The 22,864-nt window shown below is 41.7% G+C and overlaps 1 protein-coding gene across 1 annotated transcript in view; it reads left to right on the forward strand.

The window, feature by feature from the left end:
- Positions 1 to 22,864, forward strand: part of NYAP2 (neuronal tyrosine-phosphorylated phosphoinositide-3-kinase adaptor 2) — a 129,871-nt gene that overhangs the window by 58,166 nt on the left and 48,841 nt on the right. The window contains exon 3 of the mRNA XM_065640039.1: positions 17,597 to 18,694. Coding sequence (XP_065496111.1) covers positions 17,597 to 18,694 — 1,098 coding nt within the window. The remainder of the gene's footprint in view (positions 1 to 17,596; positions 18,695 to 22,864) is intronic.

The following is a 22,864-nucleotide window of genomic DNA, read 5'->3' on the forward strand; positions in this document are numbered from 1 at the left end:
CTCCACTCATTTTTTTAAACATGTTTACTTTTTGCTTTTTGGTAATGATCCTGTTTATACAAACAAAACCAGTTCCTGATGGTAACTTTTGTTCTTTTTCTGGTCATGGTAGAGTCTAAATTTTGAATCCACTCCATCATAATAACTACCATAACATTAGATTGTGTTTTGAATACCAATCTGACTTTACTGCAGATGTAAGTGGCAGAAGAAATTTGATCATGAGCTTGCATGACCTTTTCCTCCTAAAGCACAAATAGCATCAGTAACAGCCACACCAGCTCTGTACACTTTTTCTATAAGTTCTCTTGTTTCCAAATTTGTGGGAGTGTGAGAATCTTTTAAGTTGCAATGACATATATTAACCCTGTCTTATTGTGCAGCAGTGTGATAACACTTTGCTTTCTGAGGTTCATCCCAGTCTACCTTGTCTCTGCCTGAAAGAGCACTCTTCACCCTGAAGGCCGCATCCTCCTTAACTTGGCTTTAATTTTGTTGCTGTGTTTCCACACTTTCATGTCCCTTCTTAGGCTTTGGTATTCCTTTTTCACTCTTCTGGCTACCTCTCATGTGCACCCACTGGATGCCTTCCACCCAATGCACTTCTCCTCCATGACAGGTTTCTAGAAAGTTGTTTTTAAAAATGTGGGTTGCCTTTTTGTGGGGTTTTTAAACTCTGATAGGAACAGCAAACAAATGTAGCTGTGCCCTGTACATCACACATTGGAAGTGAGAAGTGAACTGAAAAGGGTCATTTTAAATAACATTTCAGCATGGAAGGCATATCTAATCTTGATCCTGAAAGGATTTTTATTGAGAAAATGCAGGAGTTTAATTCATTGATGTACTTTTGGTGCCCAATCTTACAAAGCAAAGGAATTAATAAAACGGTATAAATGGTGAACGTAACCAGCCTCAAGCAATGTTTTTAGATATGATCCCTACATGTCCACAAGAAAGGTTTACAGATCTGCTGCAGTGCAAACATAAATGAAGAGGTATAAGTGAATTGCATTTTGAAAGTTAACTCTTTGTTAAAATTCTTTTTCGTAATATGAATGGCTGTTATATAAATATGCTCACATAAAGTATGTAACATAATTTATGTATATATTATATGCACATTTATGTATAATGAAAATGCAAGTTGTGTGTGCTTGCATGTGCATACAAACTTATGCACACAAATGCAAATTAAAACTCAGAGTAGCATTTTCAAAATGCTGTTCACAGTTGTAATTCTGCTCCTGCCAGAGGCCTCAGGAAGTTTAGGTCTGATACATGAAAATGCTTGCAGGGATCCCCACCTCTCGAACCCACTCAGTTTTAGTGTTTTCCTTCTGGGTGTCATGTGCTGCTTTCTAAGCCCATGCAGCGGAAAGCCTCTCTGTTCCTCAGAGATCTTCAAAGGTGGGCAACTTGTAAGGACAATTTTCCTCTGGAGAAAAGCAATTACAGTAACTGTAATTGGGATTGCCTTCCAGCTGGTCTTTCTCATAAATCTAGTTTTCTGTCAGCTAGACTGGTGACTCTGCATTGTAAACTTGAACTTTTGCTACTGTCATTAAGAGAACTTGGATTAAAGGGATTTAGCACTTTTGCTGTTTTCGCATGGTGCTGGTTTCCTTTCATGTCCTACCTTGGCCAGTAATGTCTACAACCTGGACTTTGAAATAGTGTCCTCTGCAGTAACCATGTAATGTCCTTCCTTATAGCCAGATCTTATTCCTGTATCTTTTTATCTGTGCCCACTAAAGGAAGAAATATCACTAATGGGCCCTATTCAGACCTAACAAGTCTAAAGGGACTGACAGATGAGCTCCGGTGGGTAAAGCTATGGGCAGGTTAAGATGCTACTAATTCTGGGCTATCTCCTTGGCCTCCTGCCAGATGTGACAACCTAGTGCTGACATAGCAGAATGCAGTATTTTAGGGATGTGTCTTTGAGACAGGGGTGCTGCTGGGCGGGAGCTGTGGCCTGGAATGGATTGGGCAGGGCAGTGAGCAGCATCCAGTGGCAAGGTCTGTTGGAGCCCAGTGCAATGAGCACCAGATTCATGCGGGTGGCTCTTGCGATGTACTCTCCCTTGGCGAGGGCCAGTTGTCACTGTGCCCCATGATGCTGCTGCAGTGCCGGGGTGTGGGACAGGGGCAGGACAGGCTGTGTGCTGGGGCAGGATGGGGTGGGCTGCCTCCAGGCATGGCCTCCTCAGCCACTGCTCAGCTGGAGTTCCGTGTGTCCTTGTGCCTGAGAGGTGTGAGTGCTTACGTGTTGTACACTGTATGCTTTTTAGCTCATTTTCTTCTTTCCTACAGTCTGCTCTGTATTTTAAGCACAGCATTTTGACCCACAAAAAGCTGCAGCTCGTGTTCACATTAGCTACATAGGTGTAATACAAGCTAGTATTCAGCCATGTGTGAAGTAGTGTCTGTTTTCCTTCATGCACCTTAGTCCGATTCTTGATCTCAGTGCTGCACTACCCAATATTTTTTTGTATGCTGTAATTTATCTCTTGTAGACCATGAGGCTTGAGAGGGCTTAACTTGAAACTGTACACATTGGGAGAAAGCAGCTGGCAGTGATGGAGGGAAAAGTCAAAGCCAGCATCAGAAAACACATGCCCTGTTGGCAGTGAGGTGAAGTTGGCTCTTAACTACTACACATGACTCCAGAGAGCTGCCCTGCGTGGCACGGGGGTAGGTACAGTGCCGTCAGCAGCAGTGGAGCAATGCAGTGTCCCCTAGAAGCCCAGCACTTCTTGCCCTTGGTCTCAACAGCCTCCTTACTGCCGCAATGGTTCCAAGCGTGGAGGGCAGCACTGGCGTGGCTTTGCTGTGGGACTCTGCCCAGCAGTGCCTCTGCTCTGTGTTGGCCCCTTTGGCTGCTGGAGCAGCTCGTTCCCACTGACCTGCACTATAGCAGGAAGGACACGGCAAAGATTTTGGTCTGTTCTCTAGCATTTAGTAGCTTAGAGATTTTCAAAGGCTTTGGGTTTTTTTGCGGGGGGGAAATATGTGGGGGCAGTTTTTCAGTGCTTTGAAGTTTGGTTTTGTTTGCTTTTTCTGAGATTTCAGCTTGTCCCTCTCTGCAGAAGGGTCAGTTTTCAGATCGCAGCTCCCAGCGCTGGGTTGCGTTCCTCTGTGTGCCACCTCCTCCAGGCCTCCTTTTTTCCAGGTCTGTTTTCTAGCCCCTCAGATGAGGGAGGGCAAGGGGGAAGGAAAGAATGAAAGCAGCAGTTCTTATAGCTGCTGTGATAGCTTTCTGCACAGAGCAATCAATGCAATGTGATTTTTTTGGAGGGATTTATAAACAAGTTTTGAAGCCACAGAGGGAGTATGTTCTTACCCTCGAGGCACATATGCATACTCATTAACGTTAATGGAAGCTGCAAGCATTGAACAGAAAATAGACCATGCAGTGGTAAAAGACATGAAGATCTAGTTACCCATTTGGGAATTGCATTGTGCCCAAGACTTGGCAGTTAGTACTTTAGCTGTGTTGTGCTAGTCTATCCTGTGTACTTAGTATCTTTGTTAAATTAAAGTGGGGAAAAAAAAAAAAGTTGCCTTATATATTCCTCATCTCTCTTTTCACATTAGGATGTTGCTCATTTGCTGAAAGACACAGCACCTGTGTGAAAAAGCACAAAATTAAATGTGCAGCCCCCCTGCAGTACAGCTATCTCTCTGCTCTCAAGGGTGAGGGAAGCTGTGATGTTCTTGATAATGGAAAAGCCTTAATAATGCGAGTTTGGGGAGTGTTGTGCTGATTTACCAGACTGACTGCAAATGCAGCCAGTTTGGGAGGTGGCTGCCTGCCCTCAGCTGAGGCTAGTAAACCCTGCTAAACACTTGTGATTCCTGTTGAGTGTGTGGGCTTTTCTGCAGCATTTACCCCAGTGCTCCAGTGTTCAGGAGAGTTTATAAGCCTGATTGCACAAACTGCGCTTGTGAATTCACACCATTCTGCCCCAGAATTAGCAAACCATCTAGGATCTCAAGGCAGTGTTGGGTGTAATGGAGACATGCTGAGTAGATGTTCTCCAGGCTGCTGCCACCCTGAGGTCTGCTGAATGCATAGTGTCACTGTAGTCCTTGGACACACCAACAAGGCAAGGAAATGTGAGCCACTTATTCATACAGTCAGCTGGGATCTAGGAGAGAGTATTAACACAGGTTTCATATCATATGACAGTCACTAGGCTGCTTTTAGAGCCGACCCAGCCCTGGAAGTACTTCAGCTGTACTTTTGAGGTGTCTGAATCAATAATATTTACCAGAAAGACCGTGCTGAAGAGAGAGCCTCTAAAGAAAGCTGTCATGTGAGTGTTCTTGTCCACTGCATGGTTAGTTTGCAACCTTGATAGACAGCCCCTAGGTAACTGGAAGGTTATAGTGTTAATAAATCCATTCATTATCGTCAGGTCACTGTATGTCAGTGCTGGAATATTGCAAGAAAAAAACGTAAGTCATTGTATTTGTGACTGTATTTCATTTCTTATTTTGTTTATGCCTCAGGGAACCATATTACTTGGCCTTCTCAGCATTTCCACCTGTGAGCTGAAATACTATGAAACACTAGATTCTTGCATTATTTTGCATCACTGAATGGCTCTGAAATCAGGGCCAGGAGAGGAGGGGAGGAGAAATCCAGGTAATTCTCTTGCCTCATTTTGACAGCCCTTCAGAATTTGTTAAGTAAAATGAAATACCCGTGAAACTACAAAAATAACCATTTTGGAGTACTTGTACTACACTTGTGTTTTCCATACTGTCTTTGGCATTGACTGTTAAAGACATTGTGGGCAAATGGTAAGGGCTTGAGGGACCAGACTGAAATCCTGAAGTCCCTGTTTACACTCAGAGCTGGTCTGTGATAATAACAGGTCTGACAAAACTCATTTGGAATTAAAGGAAAAAACACAAAACAGCTGCACTTTTTATACCACTGCAAATACATGGATTTCCACCTCTTCATTTTATTTTTAACTGGTGCCCTAATTCTGTTCTCACTTAAACAACCGAATGAGACAAATCCTTGTAGAGGGAAACATAACTGAGATCTCAAAGCATTTCCTGCCAAGAGGTTGGTACTGGAGGGGCAAGCACCCATGCTGGCTTTCCTGAGAACACACAGTACTTAGCAGAGTCACGTCCCAAGCGATTTAAGTCTGACTCCAGGTGAAATCCTGTCATGGCTATCCTCTTGTAGTTTCTTTTTAATGACTGTTTGAATATTGTAGTCTTGGTTGGTGCACTGGTTTGCTGCTTTCATCTCTTCCATGCGGCTTAATCCTGGATGACATCAAGCAACATATGCCTTACATGCTACAACTCTGTTTGGCACTTTATGCTTTTCAGTACATGTGCAAACAGTGCTGTCTTGCAATAACGTGCACAACAGTGACAGCTCAACAGAGCACAGGTTCCTTTTTGCCATGCCATCAACTTGCCTGGAGGTCACAGTGTACCAGCCTGGGCTTTCCATAGATGCATGATGGGGAAAAAAAAAGCAAACACAAATTTTTGTGCTAATTTTAGTGACCATAACTTTGAACTGCTGATATGTCAAAGAAGCAGCACATCTCTCAAAGCCCAGCGCGATTTGCAGCTGGCTGCTGGATCGGAGTGGAGGGGGGCTTAGATGTGCAAAATAAAAAGCTGGAGCATGGTGTACTTGACATCATCGAGAGGCATAGCTTAATATCCATTTTCAATGCAGTGGTGTAATACTTGCTGCGGTTTTAATTATTTCTCTGAGATAATCCTGAATAATACTCTGCCTTCAAATTCACAACCAGCCTGCATGTAACGATTGAATAATTCTAGCTCCTCTTATGCTTAGTAGTAAAGCAAAACCAATGCTACAAATACAGGACACTTTGAGCATCAACATGCCTGGAAAACCTCAGCTCTATGTTGCGAGCAGTGTCACCTTTGGGTGGTTGGCCCTAACAGTGTTTTGTGGGATGAAGAAGATTCCTGGCATTTTTCCCTCTATGCATGACTGCCAAAGTAGCTGTCTCCCATTTCCTCTTGGTAGAATACCAAAGGATGGCTTGGCTATAAATCTTGCCTTAAGAGTAGCGTGATACTACAAGTCATCTCAATTTGGAAAGCTTTAATGGGGTTAGATTTTTACTTGTGACAGTGGAAGTCTATTAATACTTGGAATTTGGTGAATAAGATGGTAAGTAACCCGTTGATTAAAAAGTGTGGAGGGGGAAGAGCAAACATAAATGTGTACCATGTACAAACTTGAAGCTATACCACTAGTGTGGATTCAGAAACTTGATAATATGTCTAGCCTGTTTAAATATGAGTTTTTCAAACAAAAGCATGGAAACTCAAGATATTCCATGGTTCTGACTTATTTTTTATTTTCTGTTGAGATAATTTTTACAGTGTTGTGGATAAATATCTGCAGTGACTAAATGTTGTAAGCTCCCAGTCCTGCAAATACATGCTTGCATGTGAGTAAGTGTTATGCCAAATGGAGACTTCTGTAAATAATACAAACCATCTCCCAGTGGTGTAAGTGGAGGAACAGGGCTCTTCACAGCTCTGCCACTGGCTCAGATGACCTTGAGCATTTCACATGTCTCTCAGTGTCCCAGATTCCTCCTTTGTAAAATAGAGATAGTAACAAGGCCTTTGTTTTGTGAGGTAGTTTGCAATGAGCTTATGATCAGAGCATTTCTGCTCACAGCCAAAACTTGTGCTAATGGGATGTGTGTGAGTGCTTTTGTGAACAGTACTGTAGAAAGGGCCTTTTGAGTGGAGAAGAGAATACGTGAAAAAGACTGTCCTTGCTTAATGTGAAATTCCACACATCTGGCAGGGTTTCGTTTGTGAACTCAGTGCAATCACTGTGGAAATGAGAACTTCAAGCAGCTTCTCAGCATAGGAACTGCTCAAGTTCCCTTTCCCAGCCTCCTATTTGTATCACTGATGCTGCAGTGCATGAATAAGGATGGCAAAATCTGGGCTGCAATTTTGGTCCAGCTCAGTGAAATGCTGAATGCCATCAGTTTACAGCACAGGAGATGGTAGGTAACAACCCCTCTTGGAGCTTAGGCTGTTCTGTACTGTCCTATACCAGAGGCTATGCTTCAGTGGTATTAATGAATTCCTGCAAAGAGCTTTGCTTCTGAGCAACAGCAAAATGAAGCAGGCTGTAAATGCTGGGTTGTGACAATAGCTCCTGGTTTCCTGTGGTTCTGGAACTGCTGAAAGCACGAGTCTGTTCCTTTGCCCTAATGACAGCGGGAGCAGATGCTAGTTCAGTCTTCATGGGGACCTTCAACAGCTGTAAGATCAGTTAAAAAGGAACATATCTTGCAATGAACATTTGCTTGGCAAAGGAAAAAATAAGATATGTTATCTGAGAAAGTTGACTGGGATAACAGTTTCATCAGACACCAGCTTTTCATTGGCAAAACCAGTGTTGGCTTGTCCCTACACCCGTGCTATTGTGTTCTGCCCTTAGCTGAACCATTAGGGCTGGCTCAGGGGCTGTGCTATAAGGTTGGATGTGTCCAAATTATAAATAAATGAGGAATGAGAAGGGGAAAACAGAATGGAAGGAGAAAAGTGGAAAGAGGAGGGGAGTGCTGTGTGTGTGCTCACTGCAAACACAGTGTGGGAGAGACAAGGGGAAATAATAACACAGTTTATTCATGTAAAGAGCTTTTGGGACCAAACTATGATGTTGGGTCTCTCTGTCCAGTCATACTCCGATAGCTGATGCCTGCTTCTTCCCTTAGATATTGACTAAGATCTTTCAGCCTGTGATGCTGCTCTTGCTTTAATTGCCTTACATTTACCTCAGCTTTCCAAACATTTTTGCTTGAGAACTCCACTTTTCCTCATTGTTCCATCTCTGTCTTATGCTTGGTCTTCTTTTCATTTTTTTGCAGGAAAATAATCAAGGCTCTTTCTTGTTTCCTCTAGTTCTGCCTGTGAGTTTAACTGAACAGATTCTGCAGTTGTGGGTGAGGTAGGAACAGCTTCTGGCAGCAATTCCCCTGTTCCTTTTTGTGCTCCGTCCTTGTCTTTACATCCTGTATGTTGTTTCTCAGGTGGCATTTGAAACAGGAGAGCGCTCTCCCAAAGCTTGTCTGGAACTGCATACAACACTGTCAAAATGGTACTGTACACTGCAGCCATACCAGGTGAATTAGGGTGATTACACCTGGTTGCACGACCTGTGTAGATCAACACTGTTACAGACTTGACTAGTTTGACTAGACCATTCTGCAAATCAGTGCAAGATGAAACAATAGATGCCAAGCGCACAGAGAAGTTCCGAGTGGGAGGCAGCTGATAACGTATGGCTTGTGTAATTTTGTCAACACTGTATTTAGAGTTGAGGAGGAGAGAGGAGTCACCCGTATGGAGATGAAGGTAAAATGAATAGCTGTGAGGCTCTTTTCCCAAAGCCGATTACACTGAGCATTTCAGTAATGTTCAGCCTCTGACCGCAGAGGTGTTACATCTCCAGGCACTGCTGCCTGCCCGTGAGCTGCTCTGACAATGCTGTGTCCACTTCAGCTGTCATCATATTCACCCAAAAGATGCTCAGTGACAACCTGCAGGAACTGCTTCTGCAGCGTCACCTTGTGTCCTTGTGGCAGAGCCAAGAGTGCCCCATTAGATGAACTCCCGTTCAGTGGGGCTTGTGTGCGTTCTCCTTGCTTCTGCTTCTGTGACTCACTTGACCCCTGCCATCAACATTGTGCTTTATTTTGAAACGGCTCCATGGCGGAAGGACCTGCTGGACCTGTCACTCAGCAGCAGCAAGAGGCTGTTTATATAGTGGCCTCAAGGAAAAGAATTGTTCAAAGCCCACAAAACTTCTGGAATTTGTTAGTGAAATTTGTTTGTTTCTTGTTGCTGGTGGGAGACGCTGAGGAAGCGCAGCAGCATTCACAGGGCTGCTGTGCCTGTGCAATAGTCAGACACAATTCTTTACATGTTGGAGTCCCTAAGAGGTCAGTATTCTGCACTATATCACCTCGGTAGGTCTGCCAGCTTAATTTAATGGGCTGCAATTATTTTAGAAGCTTGACAAACAGATTGCTACTTATGTAAGCAAATAATGGATCTGACCTACTTATTGTATCTGTAAGCAGAAGATAGGCATTACTGTGGATCTAAAAAATGAAGAGTCTCATATCTCCAGGCAAATTATTCAAGTCTTTGCATATAGGCACCGCTAAGTGTTCTGGACAGGATATTTGTGAACCAAAGCAACAATTAAATCAAGTGAGCAAATACAGACTGTTTTTCTAGATAAATGAAGTAGGTGAGCTGAACTTGCTGTTTCACTATTTGCTCTTTCTCTAGCTTGATTTTCTCCTTTGTTTTCTGTAAATCATTTCAGAGTCCACTCTTTGGGTTCAGGTACTAGATTTAGAAATCACGCAGAGCCAGGAACTCCTGCAGAGATCCATTTGATTCAGTGTCTCTATGAGTACTGGGTCAGAAGCCTCTGTACTGTACCATCTCCAAGAAGTTCATGAGAGTCCAGCAAGTGATTTCATACATCACTTCCCTCAGCTACAACAGTAATCAATAGCAGTGTTGTTCCTGTGAAGCCAGGAGTCTCATTCGGACTGGAATATGCCTTTGCTTACACGAGCATTGCCAAATGATACCACAGAGGCCTTCAGTACCCTTTGGGCAGCAGATATTATATTAACAAGCAGCTCAGCCCTCAAAGGCTTACTGGTATCTTACTGTGGTGTCTGCTACATACCAAACTCATGTGATGTAGGTGTCTAAGGCACATGTTGGTGGGACTTAGCTCTTCACATATACCCAGAGCATCTCTTTCTGAGCAAGAAAAGAGATGTTTTCTTTCTGCAGGTCAACAGAAATGCTGCTGCACTTTCAGCTGTCATGCAGCACAGCCTGTAGAAACTCAGACAAAATGCAGAGCCTCACCACCTTCTACGTGACATTTGGGGAAGGCAAGATGAGTAGCTACAGAGAGGGAGAGGGGCAGCCAGTGCAGGATGATGGTTAGATGAGAACTGGGCTCTAATAGCTGCACCACAACTAAGATGTTGGGTGCGAGGTGGCGGGGGCTGATGTCGCCCATCGTTCTCAGTGTGAAATGCAGTCAGTTTGTGGGTAGCTGTAAGAACAGAGCAATAACAGTTAATTTACAGTAAAACAGTGAAAGCTGTTCAAGTTTCATCTCCAAGGTGACAGTCAAGATGTCATAAATGTTGCTTTAAAACTCAAGGGCTTTACTCATATTGCTGATCTGTGGCTATTTTTCCCTACTCTATTGTGACCACATTTAACTTGTCAGTGCTCTGACTCTGAATGGGTTCTTGCAGTAGAGCACTAGAGCCATCAACAAGCACATACGCTTTGTCAATTAATTTTTCTGCAAGCATGGTTCAGTAGTTCTATTTACACACTCTTCATGTAATTCATCTAATGACGCTTGTGATTGATAAATTCCCATGCCAATTGCCTTTCTATATCTAGAATTCCTTCAGATTATATACAATTATGGAATTTTTTAGTGTTACTGGTGCACTGGCTGCAAAATCTGTGTTGCATACAGACTGCAGGTTGTCTGAAACAGAACAAACCAGCACTTCAGCAATATTGGTTATGCCCGTGGGCAGTGTGAGGTTCCCACTTCCCCAGTAATCCTCCCACCTCTCCCTCCTGGGAGCCTGCTTTCACTGGAGCTGCTGTAACTTACACCCATGGAAAGCCATGGTTCCTGGCCCCTTCCATCAGGGCATATTAGCTCAAGGATATTTTTCTAAATGGATATTCAGAAACCATTGCAACCTAAAAGAGTTACTGTGAGATTTTTTTTTTGTTTGTTTGCCTCAATTTGCACTCAGTTCATCAGTTTTCTTGTAAAAGGAGGATGATGCAAACTGACTTTTCTTTCTTATCCAAAATCTCGGGTTTTATGCCTTTCCAGGGCTGTGCTGACTGACAATAACTTTTAGCTTCAGTGAATAGCACAGAAAGGCTTGATTGCAAATAATTTGTAATTATTTCTCACACATTCTCTTTTTCTTCGACTGTTCAGTGTTATCTGGGAAAAATCAGGGACATCACTTACTCGTTCTTTAAAAGAACTAGGATGTGAAGTTCAAAATATATGAAAGCACGAGGCTAAGCATTCAGGAGGAGACTTAGTCACTTTGTAATTTTCTGAAAGCTTTTGGAGACCTTTTCACTGGGGGAAAGGGTAATAAGCAAAGCCCAGTGTGTCAGGTAGGTGCACAGAGAGGTGGAGAGCTCTGGAGGAGAAAGCCTGGAAGTCAGCCTGCTCTGGAGTGTGGCAGTTCAGGGAGGGATACTGATATGTCAAAGTTTTTGAATTGTCCTGGCATCTCTGGATCTGTCGTTGTCTTACCAGTGCAGAGCAGAGGCCTTGCAGCCCCTGCCAGGCTGGCCAGAGGCTTTGTTGCAGGGCAGTCAGTGCAGCAGGCTGGATTTTGTGAGTCCCCCTGGCATGTGCAGCTTGTAAGGAGCTGTGGCGTTGGGGCTGAGAATTCAGTTGCGCGACCCAGATACCCAGCCCTAAGCCCAATCTGGCAGCAGCGTGTCTTCAGCCATGGTGCCCATCACCTGCAGTAGTTGTATTGTTGGATTAGTACAGGACTGACTTTAACTGCAGAGCCCAGTTCTGCTCTCTTTGATACTGGTGTTTCATTCTGGAATATCACTATGGAAGTCACAAGGTTTCTACCACTTTGCATTAGAGCAGAAATCAATCCTTTTAAAAGCTAAAATAAGTTGTAGCCAAAATAAAGGGACGTGAATACTTTTGAAGAAGTCTCCTTAATTAGAGCCTTGAGACATCAAAGTAGCACGTCAGTATTATTTTATGACTCTGTCTTTCAGTCCTTTCATTTTCAGTATAGTGTTGTCCTCTTTAAATGCCCAAATAATTTCCAGTAAGAGGTAAAAGATTCAGGAGGGGGAAGAAATATATACTGCATGAAATCATTGTGTTGAAGCCACCTATTGCTTGGAAAGCTTTTCCTTACTAGCCTCTTCTAGAAACAGAAAAGGTTACCTGCAGGGAAAGGACTTGTGTCCATGAGGACAATGCTATTTTGAAAGCCAGGGTTTTTTTGTGACGGAGATATGTTCCCTGATGTTACTTCAGCTCAGTGATGACATTCCTATAGCCATTTGCTAAGATGCATCTTTGTGTGTATTTTTTTTTTTTTTGGCTGTTCATAGTGTAGGAATATTTGTATTCAAGAATGCTGTGGAGAAGAAAAGATACATGTTCAACACTGCATGTCTCTAATAAATACATTTAAATCTGCTTTTGTTTTCTACTGTTGCTTTCCAATGATGGGGAACCACTGTGCAAGGATTGATATAAACAAATAAATTAAAATAAAAACCTTGCCTAAGACACCTTAGAGCCTGAGCTGACAAAAGATAGATGGTGAATAGTGGCCTTAAGGGGTGAAATGATAGGCAAGGCCCTGTGTCTTGTGAGAAAGAGATGAATTAAACTCAGGTCTCCTGAGTGCTAATCTTTTGCACAGTTCAGAGGACTGTGCCTTTTTAAATTCAGTTTCACTAAGAATATTCAAACTTCATCTACAGAGATAATGAAATCCAACCCAATATAAGCAATGGTGCACAAACGCACTTAAGATCATGTACAGCTTTGAACAAGCAGTTCATTTCATTAAAGCCAGTGGCGTTACTCATAGTCTTGAACTTACACACATATAGGTTCTGTGCTACCCTAGAGCTGGATTTTCTCTGTTGAATTATGTGATGTAAATCCGAATCTGTGTATCTTTAATTCAGCATCCAGGAAATTCAGGGTTTAATTAGATAAATACTATGTTCTTTCACTCCCGGAGGCTCTTTTTGATAGAGTTACCCCTCAAAATACAGCAAGATTAATTTCTTCTGCATTTAAAGTGACGTTTTTAAGAATTTAAAAATGTTTAGGCTCCAAATAATTCCTTCATTTGAAAAGAAATTGAATGCTATAGCCCTTTGTAGAAATTGAAAGGGAGGAATTTTCCTGTTACATGTATTTTTCTTCTGTTTGTTATGGTGAACAGCATAACAAATCAGCTTGGTCTCAACTGCAAAAGCTGGTAAACACCCAAAGGACAATAGAAATGGCAAAATTCATTTTAGTTTTTAGATGTTTTCACTCGTTCCTTATACAGTGAGCAAATAATAAAAAACATGATAACCCATTTTCATATTTCAGTTTCTCCTTCAAGAGTAAAAAAAATACTTCAGAAGGATAAGATGACAAGCAGCATTCTGTATTTCCAAAATTAACTATGAAAGGCAGATTATCTGGGCATGTCTGAAAGCTATGCGTAACCTTTGCACTACAAATATCTCATTTCAAAAATGTCATATTCTGCTTATTCAGTAGGGCTTCCATAAGGCTATTTTAAGCACTGTGCTTCTGCTTCTAGATGAGAAATGAAGTTATTACAGCCTGCATGTTTTGTTTCACTTGCAGTTTATTAGAGCTAGGTAATTCCTAGATGTAGGATACTATTAAACAGGAAGGGTTCCTGCCCAGCAGTGTATACTTGGCAAAGTTCAGTTTTGTTTGCAAGGATCATTGTGCCTCCACTTTAACAACTGCGATAGTTTGGGCAGTTCTGATGCAAAAAGGAGCCATTAGCATCACACCTCGAGCTCCAACAGCTAGGGCAGCTCTGGTGAGGGCAGAGACCCACGGAGCAGTTGCTGAGATACCTTCCTCTGGATGCACAAACTCCTCACTGACCTGGTGATCTCTTGCATTTGAGTGTCTCTGAAGTGGAAGGACTCACGAGAGCTTTGTGGTGCCATTTGGCCATGGCTGGTTAAGGGAACATGCAGCTGGCAGGGAGAGAAATAGTCCTCACTTTCATTTCTCCCATTTAGTTTTGGATCAGGCCCTGTGTGCGCTGAAGTACGAGTGGCAGTCTCAAGGCAAGTTACTGGCGACAGTTGCACCAAGGACGTAGTAATCTGTGTTGAAAAGCACTTAATTACTCCATGTTTAGAGCAGACAACGGGACAGTATGTGTATCCCCAATATGTCAGCATGGTTTGATTTTCATAGGAGTTTATGTTCCCAGCAGGCACCGAATGCTTTTTCTGCCTGATAAATGTCAAGTACTTAAAGTAATCTTGCCTGCTCCTCTCTGGAGATTGCCAAATAATCTCCTTTCATTGGCTATGGGATCTTGCCAGGCCTTTTTCATTCATGCACATTTATCCCTGCCAAATGTTGGTAACACAGGAACCGTACAGCTACTCCCTGCTTCTTGCATTAGCTTTGCACAGCTCTGGTTACAGAATTTCTGGTTTTGTTTTGGTTTGTTGTTTTCTGTTGTGGGGTTGGTTGGTTGGTGGGTATTATGTTATTCTGTGCTGAAGGGGTATAAACTTTATAAAGTTTACAAAATATTCAAAGTGTTTAGTTTTAATTTTTAGTTTGAAAAGTCCAACTTGTCAAGGAGGGAAAAAGATCCCAGTAACATACCACCACCTGGAAATAGATGCTTTTACAAAATAAACTGTGGCAGATGAAAACATGGTTTTAGTAGAAAACTGAAAGTAAATCTTTCACCTTGTCACGTTTTACTGCGTGTATTATAAAGCAACACTGGGTCATTTGACCTTTTTGTTGATAATGTCACCAAGATATTTTAGGCTAAGGCTACATATCGTGCAACAGCAGATGAGAATGCTGTATGTGTCACTGCAGTACTTAATTTCAACCCATGCAAAAGCACACGACTAGATGGCAGAATGTCAATCATTCTTCCATGACATTTCTTATTTCCTTTTCTGTAATGTAATAACTTGTGAGTGTTGTATATGCAAACGCCAACACCTCAGGACAGGCCTAGACCATGTGGCGGAACCTCATCTGTTGGATAAAAACTGTGAAAATGGAAGAAGGGAAGAGGTAAAATATGCTATTTCTAGCAATTTGTTTGAGAACACAGTACTCATAACCACTTTTAGCTATTTTTAGGTAAAAATGTCAGTTAACACTAGCCTTGAATGAGCTCCAGCACAAGGGCATCTTTTGATTACTTTGTCCATCATTAACATCTCTCCACATAAAGAGATGGGAGAGCAGGGTTACAGCTGTGAGACAGAGCACGTTCTCAGGGTGACACCCACGGCACAGGAGACATAGAAGACAGGAGAGGGAATGAGGCTCTGAGGAAGGCACAGAAGCAGGAAACGTGTGTATCTCTGGTATAAATTACGGCTGGTAGCATGATGCAGAGGAAACCGAAGATTGCGAGAAGCCTCTGTGTACAAAATACACAATTTTCAAAGGCAGCGAATTCTGTAATCCTTTAGCCGGTCTAAAGTAGAGTTCAAGCCCTGGGCAAGATTTTCAGAAATGATCAAGCAGTATGTGCCAGTCTCACTGACTGTCTCTTTGTTTTAATGACACCAATCTGAATAAGATTGCTTTTGCCAGGGTTGTAAATCAGATTAACAGAGGTGTGGAGAGAGGATTGAGATCAGATTTATGTCAGTAGAATGTATATGAATATAATAATACAAATAACAGACTAAACAGAAGGAAAATGGTAATTTAGCTGGAAGCACGGCAAGAAAAATCTGATAGTATTGTCAAATACATCAGGAGTAATATTTTCTGCAAAACCCAAGTGATTCTGGTAGCCTACATCTCATTCCCAAAGTCTGTCCTAATACATTCAAGAAAATTAATTTGGGTTAATTAAAAAGACAAATGTGCATTAAGGTATATCCACAAAGTGAAAAACTATCAAGCTACTAAATACCATAATCTGTGGTAGCTTTTGCATGTCCCTAGCCTGCTGCAAAGTGGAACACATTAATTGGAACTATCATGAAAGCATAATATAATTTTTTTAGTGTTTTGTTTTTCTTTCTTGTTTTAATTCTGGCAAGGTTTATTTTTCTTTTTGCTTTGTCGTACCTTAGTTATACATTAAACTTAAACAAATGCTGTGAATCTGTGAAATGCTGTCCATGCAGAGTGGTGTCTTCATATATGTGCACATGCATACATTCACAGCTCCTTATTCCTAAACAAAACCGGATTTTTGTTTACCATCTGCCTTTATTGCTATGCTTTGTAAGAGTTGGAGAAGTTATTTAGCAGATGAAAGCACAAGTGTGACAAAGCGATACCACTAGTGCGAATCCTCCTCTGACCCTGACCAGATCCCGTCAGTAAGATGCTGTAACGCCGGCGTCCTCGCAGGCTGTCAGGACACTGTCTCTATGCTGGCAGAGCAGTGTCTCACTGCTGGCTTTAGTAATACATCTGAGGCTGGTTCTCAAAGAGGGATTTTAACTCCGCGCACACTGCCTGCTTGGTTTCATATTAGAAATTTGCTGGCTGTTTTGTGATGGGTCAGCAGAAGGTGTCTGGAAATTTCTCTGACCGCTGAGTTTACAGTGGCAGATCTGTAGCCACGAGTTGCAAACAGCAAAGGCTGATAAGACAGGACAGCTGCTATTCTAAACTGGCCTGTAGTTTAGGATTTTTTTATTTTTTTTAATTGGGAAGCTTACAGTGAGGTATCAAGGCTTTTAATGCAGGAACTATTTACCCCGTAGGAATCTAATTTAGTCTTAGTATATGTGGTAAATTTTGCTTCTGAATTAGTTAAGTCCACTTAGGATAAAAACTGACTTCATCCAAACATTGAATGAGGCATTTTATTAACCCTAACATTTAATGAGATATTTTATTAACTATTTATGCAAAGTGAACAAAATGCGATTTCCACTGGTTTCTTTATTGTTTAATTCATAAAGAATATTTTTTAATAAACCTTTGACCTCTTATTTCAAATGAATTTCACCATAATGTTTTGATCTGTAATTTCAAAGATTAAATGGTCTATTGTTTCTAGAAGTAACATGTTTGGGAAGGATCTGAAGCTGTGAGGTTCTTCGTTCCCCCTTGATTTCACTGAAGTCTCATTAACTCATAGGATAGAGTCCAGATAAATGATTAGAATTATCCCAACAGCAAATTTTACAGTATTGGTATGCGAGTGTTTTCTTTCTCAATGCTGACAAGAGTGGTGTGCTTTATGCAAGAAGTTACTATAAATAAAAACGTCTTGATTTATCACTGTGTTGCTGCAGAGTTACATCTCTGTCATTCCAGTATGAATGTCCAGGATCTTAACTGTTCTCTTGCAGCGATAAGGAATTCATTTGGGTACTTAGTTTTATGTCTTTGACAACTCTTCGGGTCTTCAAAATCCCACAGTGATACTTGAAAAGCATAACATTTAAAAATGGAAAGTCCTCTGTCCAAAGAGTTTGGGAGAGAACAGATGTCTTGGAGGAAGGGGAGTGCTCACTAGTTACTTAATAGTGGAATGTCAGAGCATTCTGGGGGAAAATTAGGAGCGTTTTGAATAGGATGTTAGGTTTGTAGTGTTCTATTGATGCAATACCAGAGAAAACCAGCAACTGCCTGGCCATAGGAAACCCTTCCCAGAATTATGACAATGTAACGAAGATACTATGGTTGACAAAGAGTGTTACGTGCTTCTGATGAATTTATATTTTGTTCTGTTTTCAGTGTCAGCCAAACCAAGACCTCACAGTGATGAATACACAAAGAAGATTCCACCTCCGAAGCCGAAACGAAATCCAAACACTCAGCTAAGCACCTCTTTTGATGAAACGTATATCAAAAAGCATGGCCCTATGAAGACAACGCTCACTAGAGATGCCTCTTTGTCACAGGTCAGCAGTCCTGCCCCAGACACAGAGGAAGAAGAGCCTGTTTATATTGAAATGGTTGGGAATATTCTCAGAGATTTCAAAAAAGATGAGGATGACCAAAGCGAAGCAGTCTATGAGGAGATGAAATACCCTATATTTGATGATGTAGGCCAAGATTCAAAATGTCAATGTGAATATGACCATCACACTTGTTCTTCTCAGTGTGTTACTCCCACAGTGCCTGACCTGGATTTCACCAAGTCTTCAGTGCCATCTACTCCCAAGGGCTTGCTTTGTGATATACCCCCACCATTTCCAAATCTGCTTTCTCACAGACCTCCACTGCTGGTGTTCCCACCAGCACCAGTGCAGTGTTCCCCAAATTCTGACGAGTCTCCTCTAACTCCACTAGAGGTGACAAAGCTTCCCGTTTTAGAAAATGTGTCTTACATCAAACAACAAGCTGGAGCTTCTCCATCTTCACTGCCACCTCATACACCAGGCCATCAAAAACTGGAGAAAGACCAGACAGTATCTCATGGAACTAGCACCCCTGGGCACACCTCTTCACCTCCTCATCCTTCTACCTTATACAGAACACAGTCTCCACATGGTTATCCTAAAAGTCACTCTGCCTCACCTTCTCCTGTCAGTATGGGTAGGTCTCTTACCCCCTTAAGCCTCAAAAGACCTCCACCTTATGACTCTGTACATTCAGGAAGTCTCTCAAGAAGCTCTCCATCAGTGCCTCATACTACAGTCAGAAACACATTGCAAGAAGGAGGAAAGATGGTAAATGCCTCGGTCAGTACCTATGGGTCGTCATCTCAGAGTGGTTCCCGTTCTCGAACACCCACCAGTCCTCTGGAGGAACTAACCAGCCTCTTCACCTCAGGACGAAGCCTCCTGAGGAAGTCCTCCAGTGGCAGAAGATCTAAGGAACCTGCAGAAAGTAAGTTCTTGATGTAATTTTCCCTCGTTCTTCCTTGTATAATAATATCTTTCAGTATATTTTACTAAATTAAACACTTGCAAACATCAAATACCTCAGAAGTCTAAATTCCTTATATAAATTTCTTATAATGAGAAGAAAAGTGATTATTGTTAAAATTCCTTTAGTCTTCATATTGTTATATTTAAGATGTTTAAGTATGCATACTGTAATATGAAAATACAATTCACGGTTTGGTCTTGCAAAAGTAGTCAGTTTTCATTAACTTTTCCAAATATGTAAGGGTCCAATGTGAGTTGGGATCTTCCCACCATGTCACATCCTTCCTTTCTTGCTGGATGCTAAGACACAGTAGTTGTCCAAGCAGCTTATAACAGAATAACCAAACAGTAGTTGTTTTTTGGCAAAGATCCATTGATCACCATGAACTTGGCCAGTGATCATGGTGTGTATGATGGGAACCAGAGGTACCAGCTTAAATGATTCCTCTCCTTCCAGCTGCCTCCTTCTATGCTGTGCCACAGAGTCTCTCTTTCATTTGTGGTAGTGTGACTGCTTGGGAGGCCACACTGTGAATCGATCTGAAAACCAACGTGACCTATAATGTATTACCCACACACAGAGAAAAGCACAGGAGGAAGTTGTACAGGAAAACCTTAAGCCAATATTGACTTTTGATATGCTGTTTCATAAAATCATCCCATATGTATTCAGGTTTACACAACGTACACCTATTTCTGAGCAGTGAAATATGGAAACTCCTGATGAAATCAGCAGGAGTCACAGGTGTGAGTGGAAGCAGAACCTGACACCAGTATTTCTGTTACAAAAACATTCCGGTTCAGTGGTGCCAGAGATGTCATCTCACAGTGGAAGGCGGCCATAACACCTCAGTCAGAGTGCAAAGTGGGCTCAGTACGCTTTCTCCTCCAACTTCAGTAAAATCAGTTTATGACTTTGAAATCTTGACACCTGCCTAATGGAAAAAGCTCTCTGGAGAGCAGCTGATCTTATGTTTGTCTAAGTGCTATATTATACCTGTTTGGCAGCTGTGACATATTACATAGATATGATAAACTACACTGATTTACGCCTGATAAAGGAAGGTATTCTGGCTTCCAGGCTACCATATTGCTACAGAAGTGAATTCTGCACTGCCTTGCTGGTTGTGTTTGTGTCTCTCTGTTACATTACTCATCGTAGCACAGTCACATCGCTTTGGGGCACACTCGGGGGGCTCACAAGAACAGCCCCTCTGGGTTTGCATGGGCAGAGGTTGCCTGCCTCACACCTCTGCAGCTGAGTACATGCAAGTATGTAAGCACAGAGAAGCTTGATGGCAATGGCTTGTGTTGGCATACAAAACATTCCTCCCGATTCATGGATTCCACTGCCCCAGCCTCAGCAGTTTTGTTCCTATTTATGTCTGTGCAAATCAGGAATAATGACTCTGAAATCAGAAGGTGGAAGTGAGAATGGAGTTAGCAGGATACTGAGAATATGAGTTTTTTCCAGTGTTTTTGTGGCCTGCAATCATAAATACCATTTTATTAAAGTCTTGGCTCCATGATTCAGTAGGGTTTCACTAAGTGATTAGAGTAACGAGGATACTATAATGCTGGATTTGCATGCTGGATGGAAGTTTATACGTAAAAATAGAGATGATTCTTGTAACTGGGAACAATTATGAGGGATGCGACGTGACGTTTATAAATAATCCCAGTGAAGTGGTAGGGAGATGTTGGCAAAGTGCAGACAAAATCGGACATTATTAAACATGCTTCTTATTCATAAGTGTACAGAAATCCCCTGTAAACCCCATGCTATACCAAATCTACCTGGTGAGCTTCGTAAGCTCGATGGTTTTATGCTCACTGATATAGGCAGAAGTACCAGGTCTGGAACCTGTAAAAATTCCTGCAGCAAATGTGGCAAGTCCTGGGACATTTCAGCAAATCTGTGCTTCTGTCTCATACCTGCCTCCAGAAAGATATTCTCTGTATTCCACTTGACTGAAATGGAATGCAGACCTTTCAAGGAACTTTTCACTGATAAGTTTAAAATAAATCTTGCCCTGCAGATCTGTACAAAGAAGAGCTTTCTTCTTGGCCTCTCAAGGAGCATTCTGCTTGCTCCTTAGGAAGTAGAAATGTGCTCCTTATTGGTCAGGAATGGTAACACAAGAGAGAAATGGAATAGAAACTGTGTTGATTTACTTTAAGGACAAAACATTCATGTTATAAATAGACACCAGTGGTGAAAAGACTCCAGAGTGCAGCTGTGTTGAGTAAATGAACAGACTGCCCATCTAATCCGATTGTAATTTGTCTGGTATTTACAGTATGACTTAATCCTGTGAGATTACTGCACTGAGCAAGAACCAGGTTTGTGCTCAGATATTACAGAGGTAGAAGACACTCTAAGATTTATAGAAAACACATAGAGCTCTAACATTTTATATCTTGCAATTCTATGTTAAAATGATCCTCCATAAAGGAATCTAAACTGTGGGATTTGAACGTAGAATCTGACTAGACTCCTGTTTACATGCCGTGATTCTACATAGTGATAGACAGTGTAGATTGGGCTAATCATATGATCTGTTAAAGAAATCTTGTGCCTGCAAATCACACTGGAAGCCTAAGGCACTTACACAGTTTTGGATTATTTTTTTTAGGCATAGCATAGTACAAACTGGGACAGCCATGGTTTTATAGTTATCACTTTAGGGTAATTTGCTCTCAGCATACAGAAAGATTTCCAGAATCTAGAGAGTAATAAACACACACACAAAAAAAGAAATTATATGACTCTTATGAAATTGTGCTAGGAAACTAAGAGTATTTTCTTCTAAAATATAAAATTATTCTGAGCATATCTCAAGCAACTTTTTCCTTGAATCCTCCAAGACTCAGCCCTCTGTGGCTTGTTTGAAGCTCTCCCTGCCATATGCTAGCCAAAAAGCAATAGCACAATACTAAATTTTTTATTCAGCTGAGTGTATTTGCAAAATATTGCAGCAGTTACAGAGAAAATTCTCTCCCATCTTTATTGTTACTACTGCAACTGACTTTGTGGAAATTTGGCATCTGAGTCCAAACTCAGAATGTATTTGCTGGGTTTTAATTTGTGGCATTTTTGAGTGGATTTCTTTTTGAGGGAGCGGGACTGCACAAACCTGATTTCCAGTCAATAGCTTTAATATACAAGCAAAACTGCCCTCATAGCCTTTCTGTATTATTTGCTTTACTTTTCTGTCATTTTTCCTTTTTTTACCCCCCTCTATTTTATTCCTCTAGAATTCACTGGAATTGCATTAGTGGGAAATTGGGATAAATCAGGGGTCCTAAGGAGGCTGTCACCTCAGGGCCACATTTTCTGAGGATATGAGCTTCCGTTGGAGCCCCAGACATGTTGCTGAATGCACTCAGCAGCCACCAGCTGCAGCTGTGATGTGCGTATCTGGATTTTATAAGCAACTCACTTATTGTGCTGTGTTCTTCTAAAAATCCTCTCGTGTGCTGTTAGCATCTTAAATACACATTACAGTACAATTGAGAAGGTGGGGAGAAAGAACAAAGAAAAATAAATTGTGAGGCCAAATCAGAAATGAAAAAAATGGTGGAAGATGATCGCAAAAAGAAGGCAGAAAGATAGACCCCTACGGAAAACTGAAGAAAGATGTAGAGCATGAAAAATTTGAAAGAGTGGAAAAGATAGATATTAATTCTCATTGACTGTTCTTTAACCCTTTCTGCTTTTCTGTGGGATAACATGGTAGCATGCCTTAACAGTTGGCAGACCCCTGTGAAATATAAGATCAGTTGTCAGAGGTTAGAGGAAACTATTTAAAGGGTGTCGACCCCGCCTGTTGTCCTTGGGCTGCTGCAGTGTGTCCTTTTCTAGTACAGCTGGAAGGTGTGGACTACTCAGTCCAGCTGTGTGAAATGACACATCCGTTTTGCTTTTAGCATATGCACTGAGTGTCTGTGTTACCTGTGTCCTTCAGGAAAGAGGGAATTATGGAGGGAAAGAGGGAGGGAATGGTCTTCACATTTTCTGGAGCTGTATTTGCTGCCTCTGTCTTTCCTGCACCTCAGAAACATGCTGTACTCCATGAAAATATAAAGCTAGAGTCATGTGCCTATAGGCATACCCACATCCTGAAAA

Source organism: Caloenas nicobarica, chromosome 8 (assembly GCF_036013445.1).
Source record: "Caloenas nicobarica isolate bCalNic1 chromosome 8, bCalNic1.hap1, whole genome shotgun sequence".
Taxonomy (NCBI): Eukaryota; Metazoa; Chordata; class Aves; order Columbiformes; family Columbidae; genus Caloenas; species Caloenas nicobarica.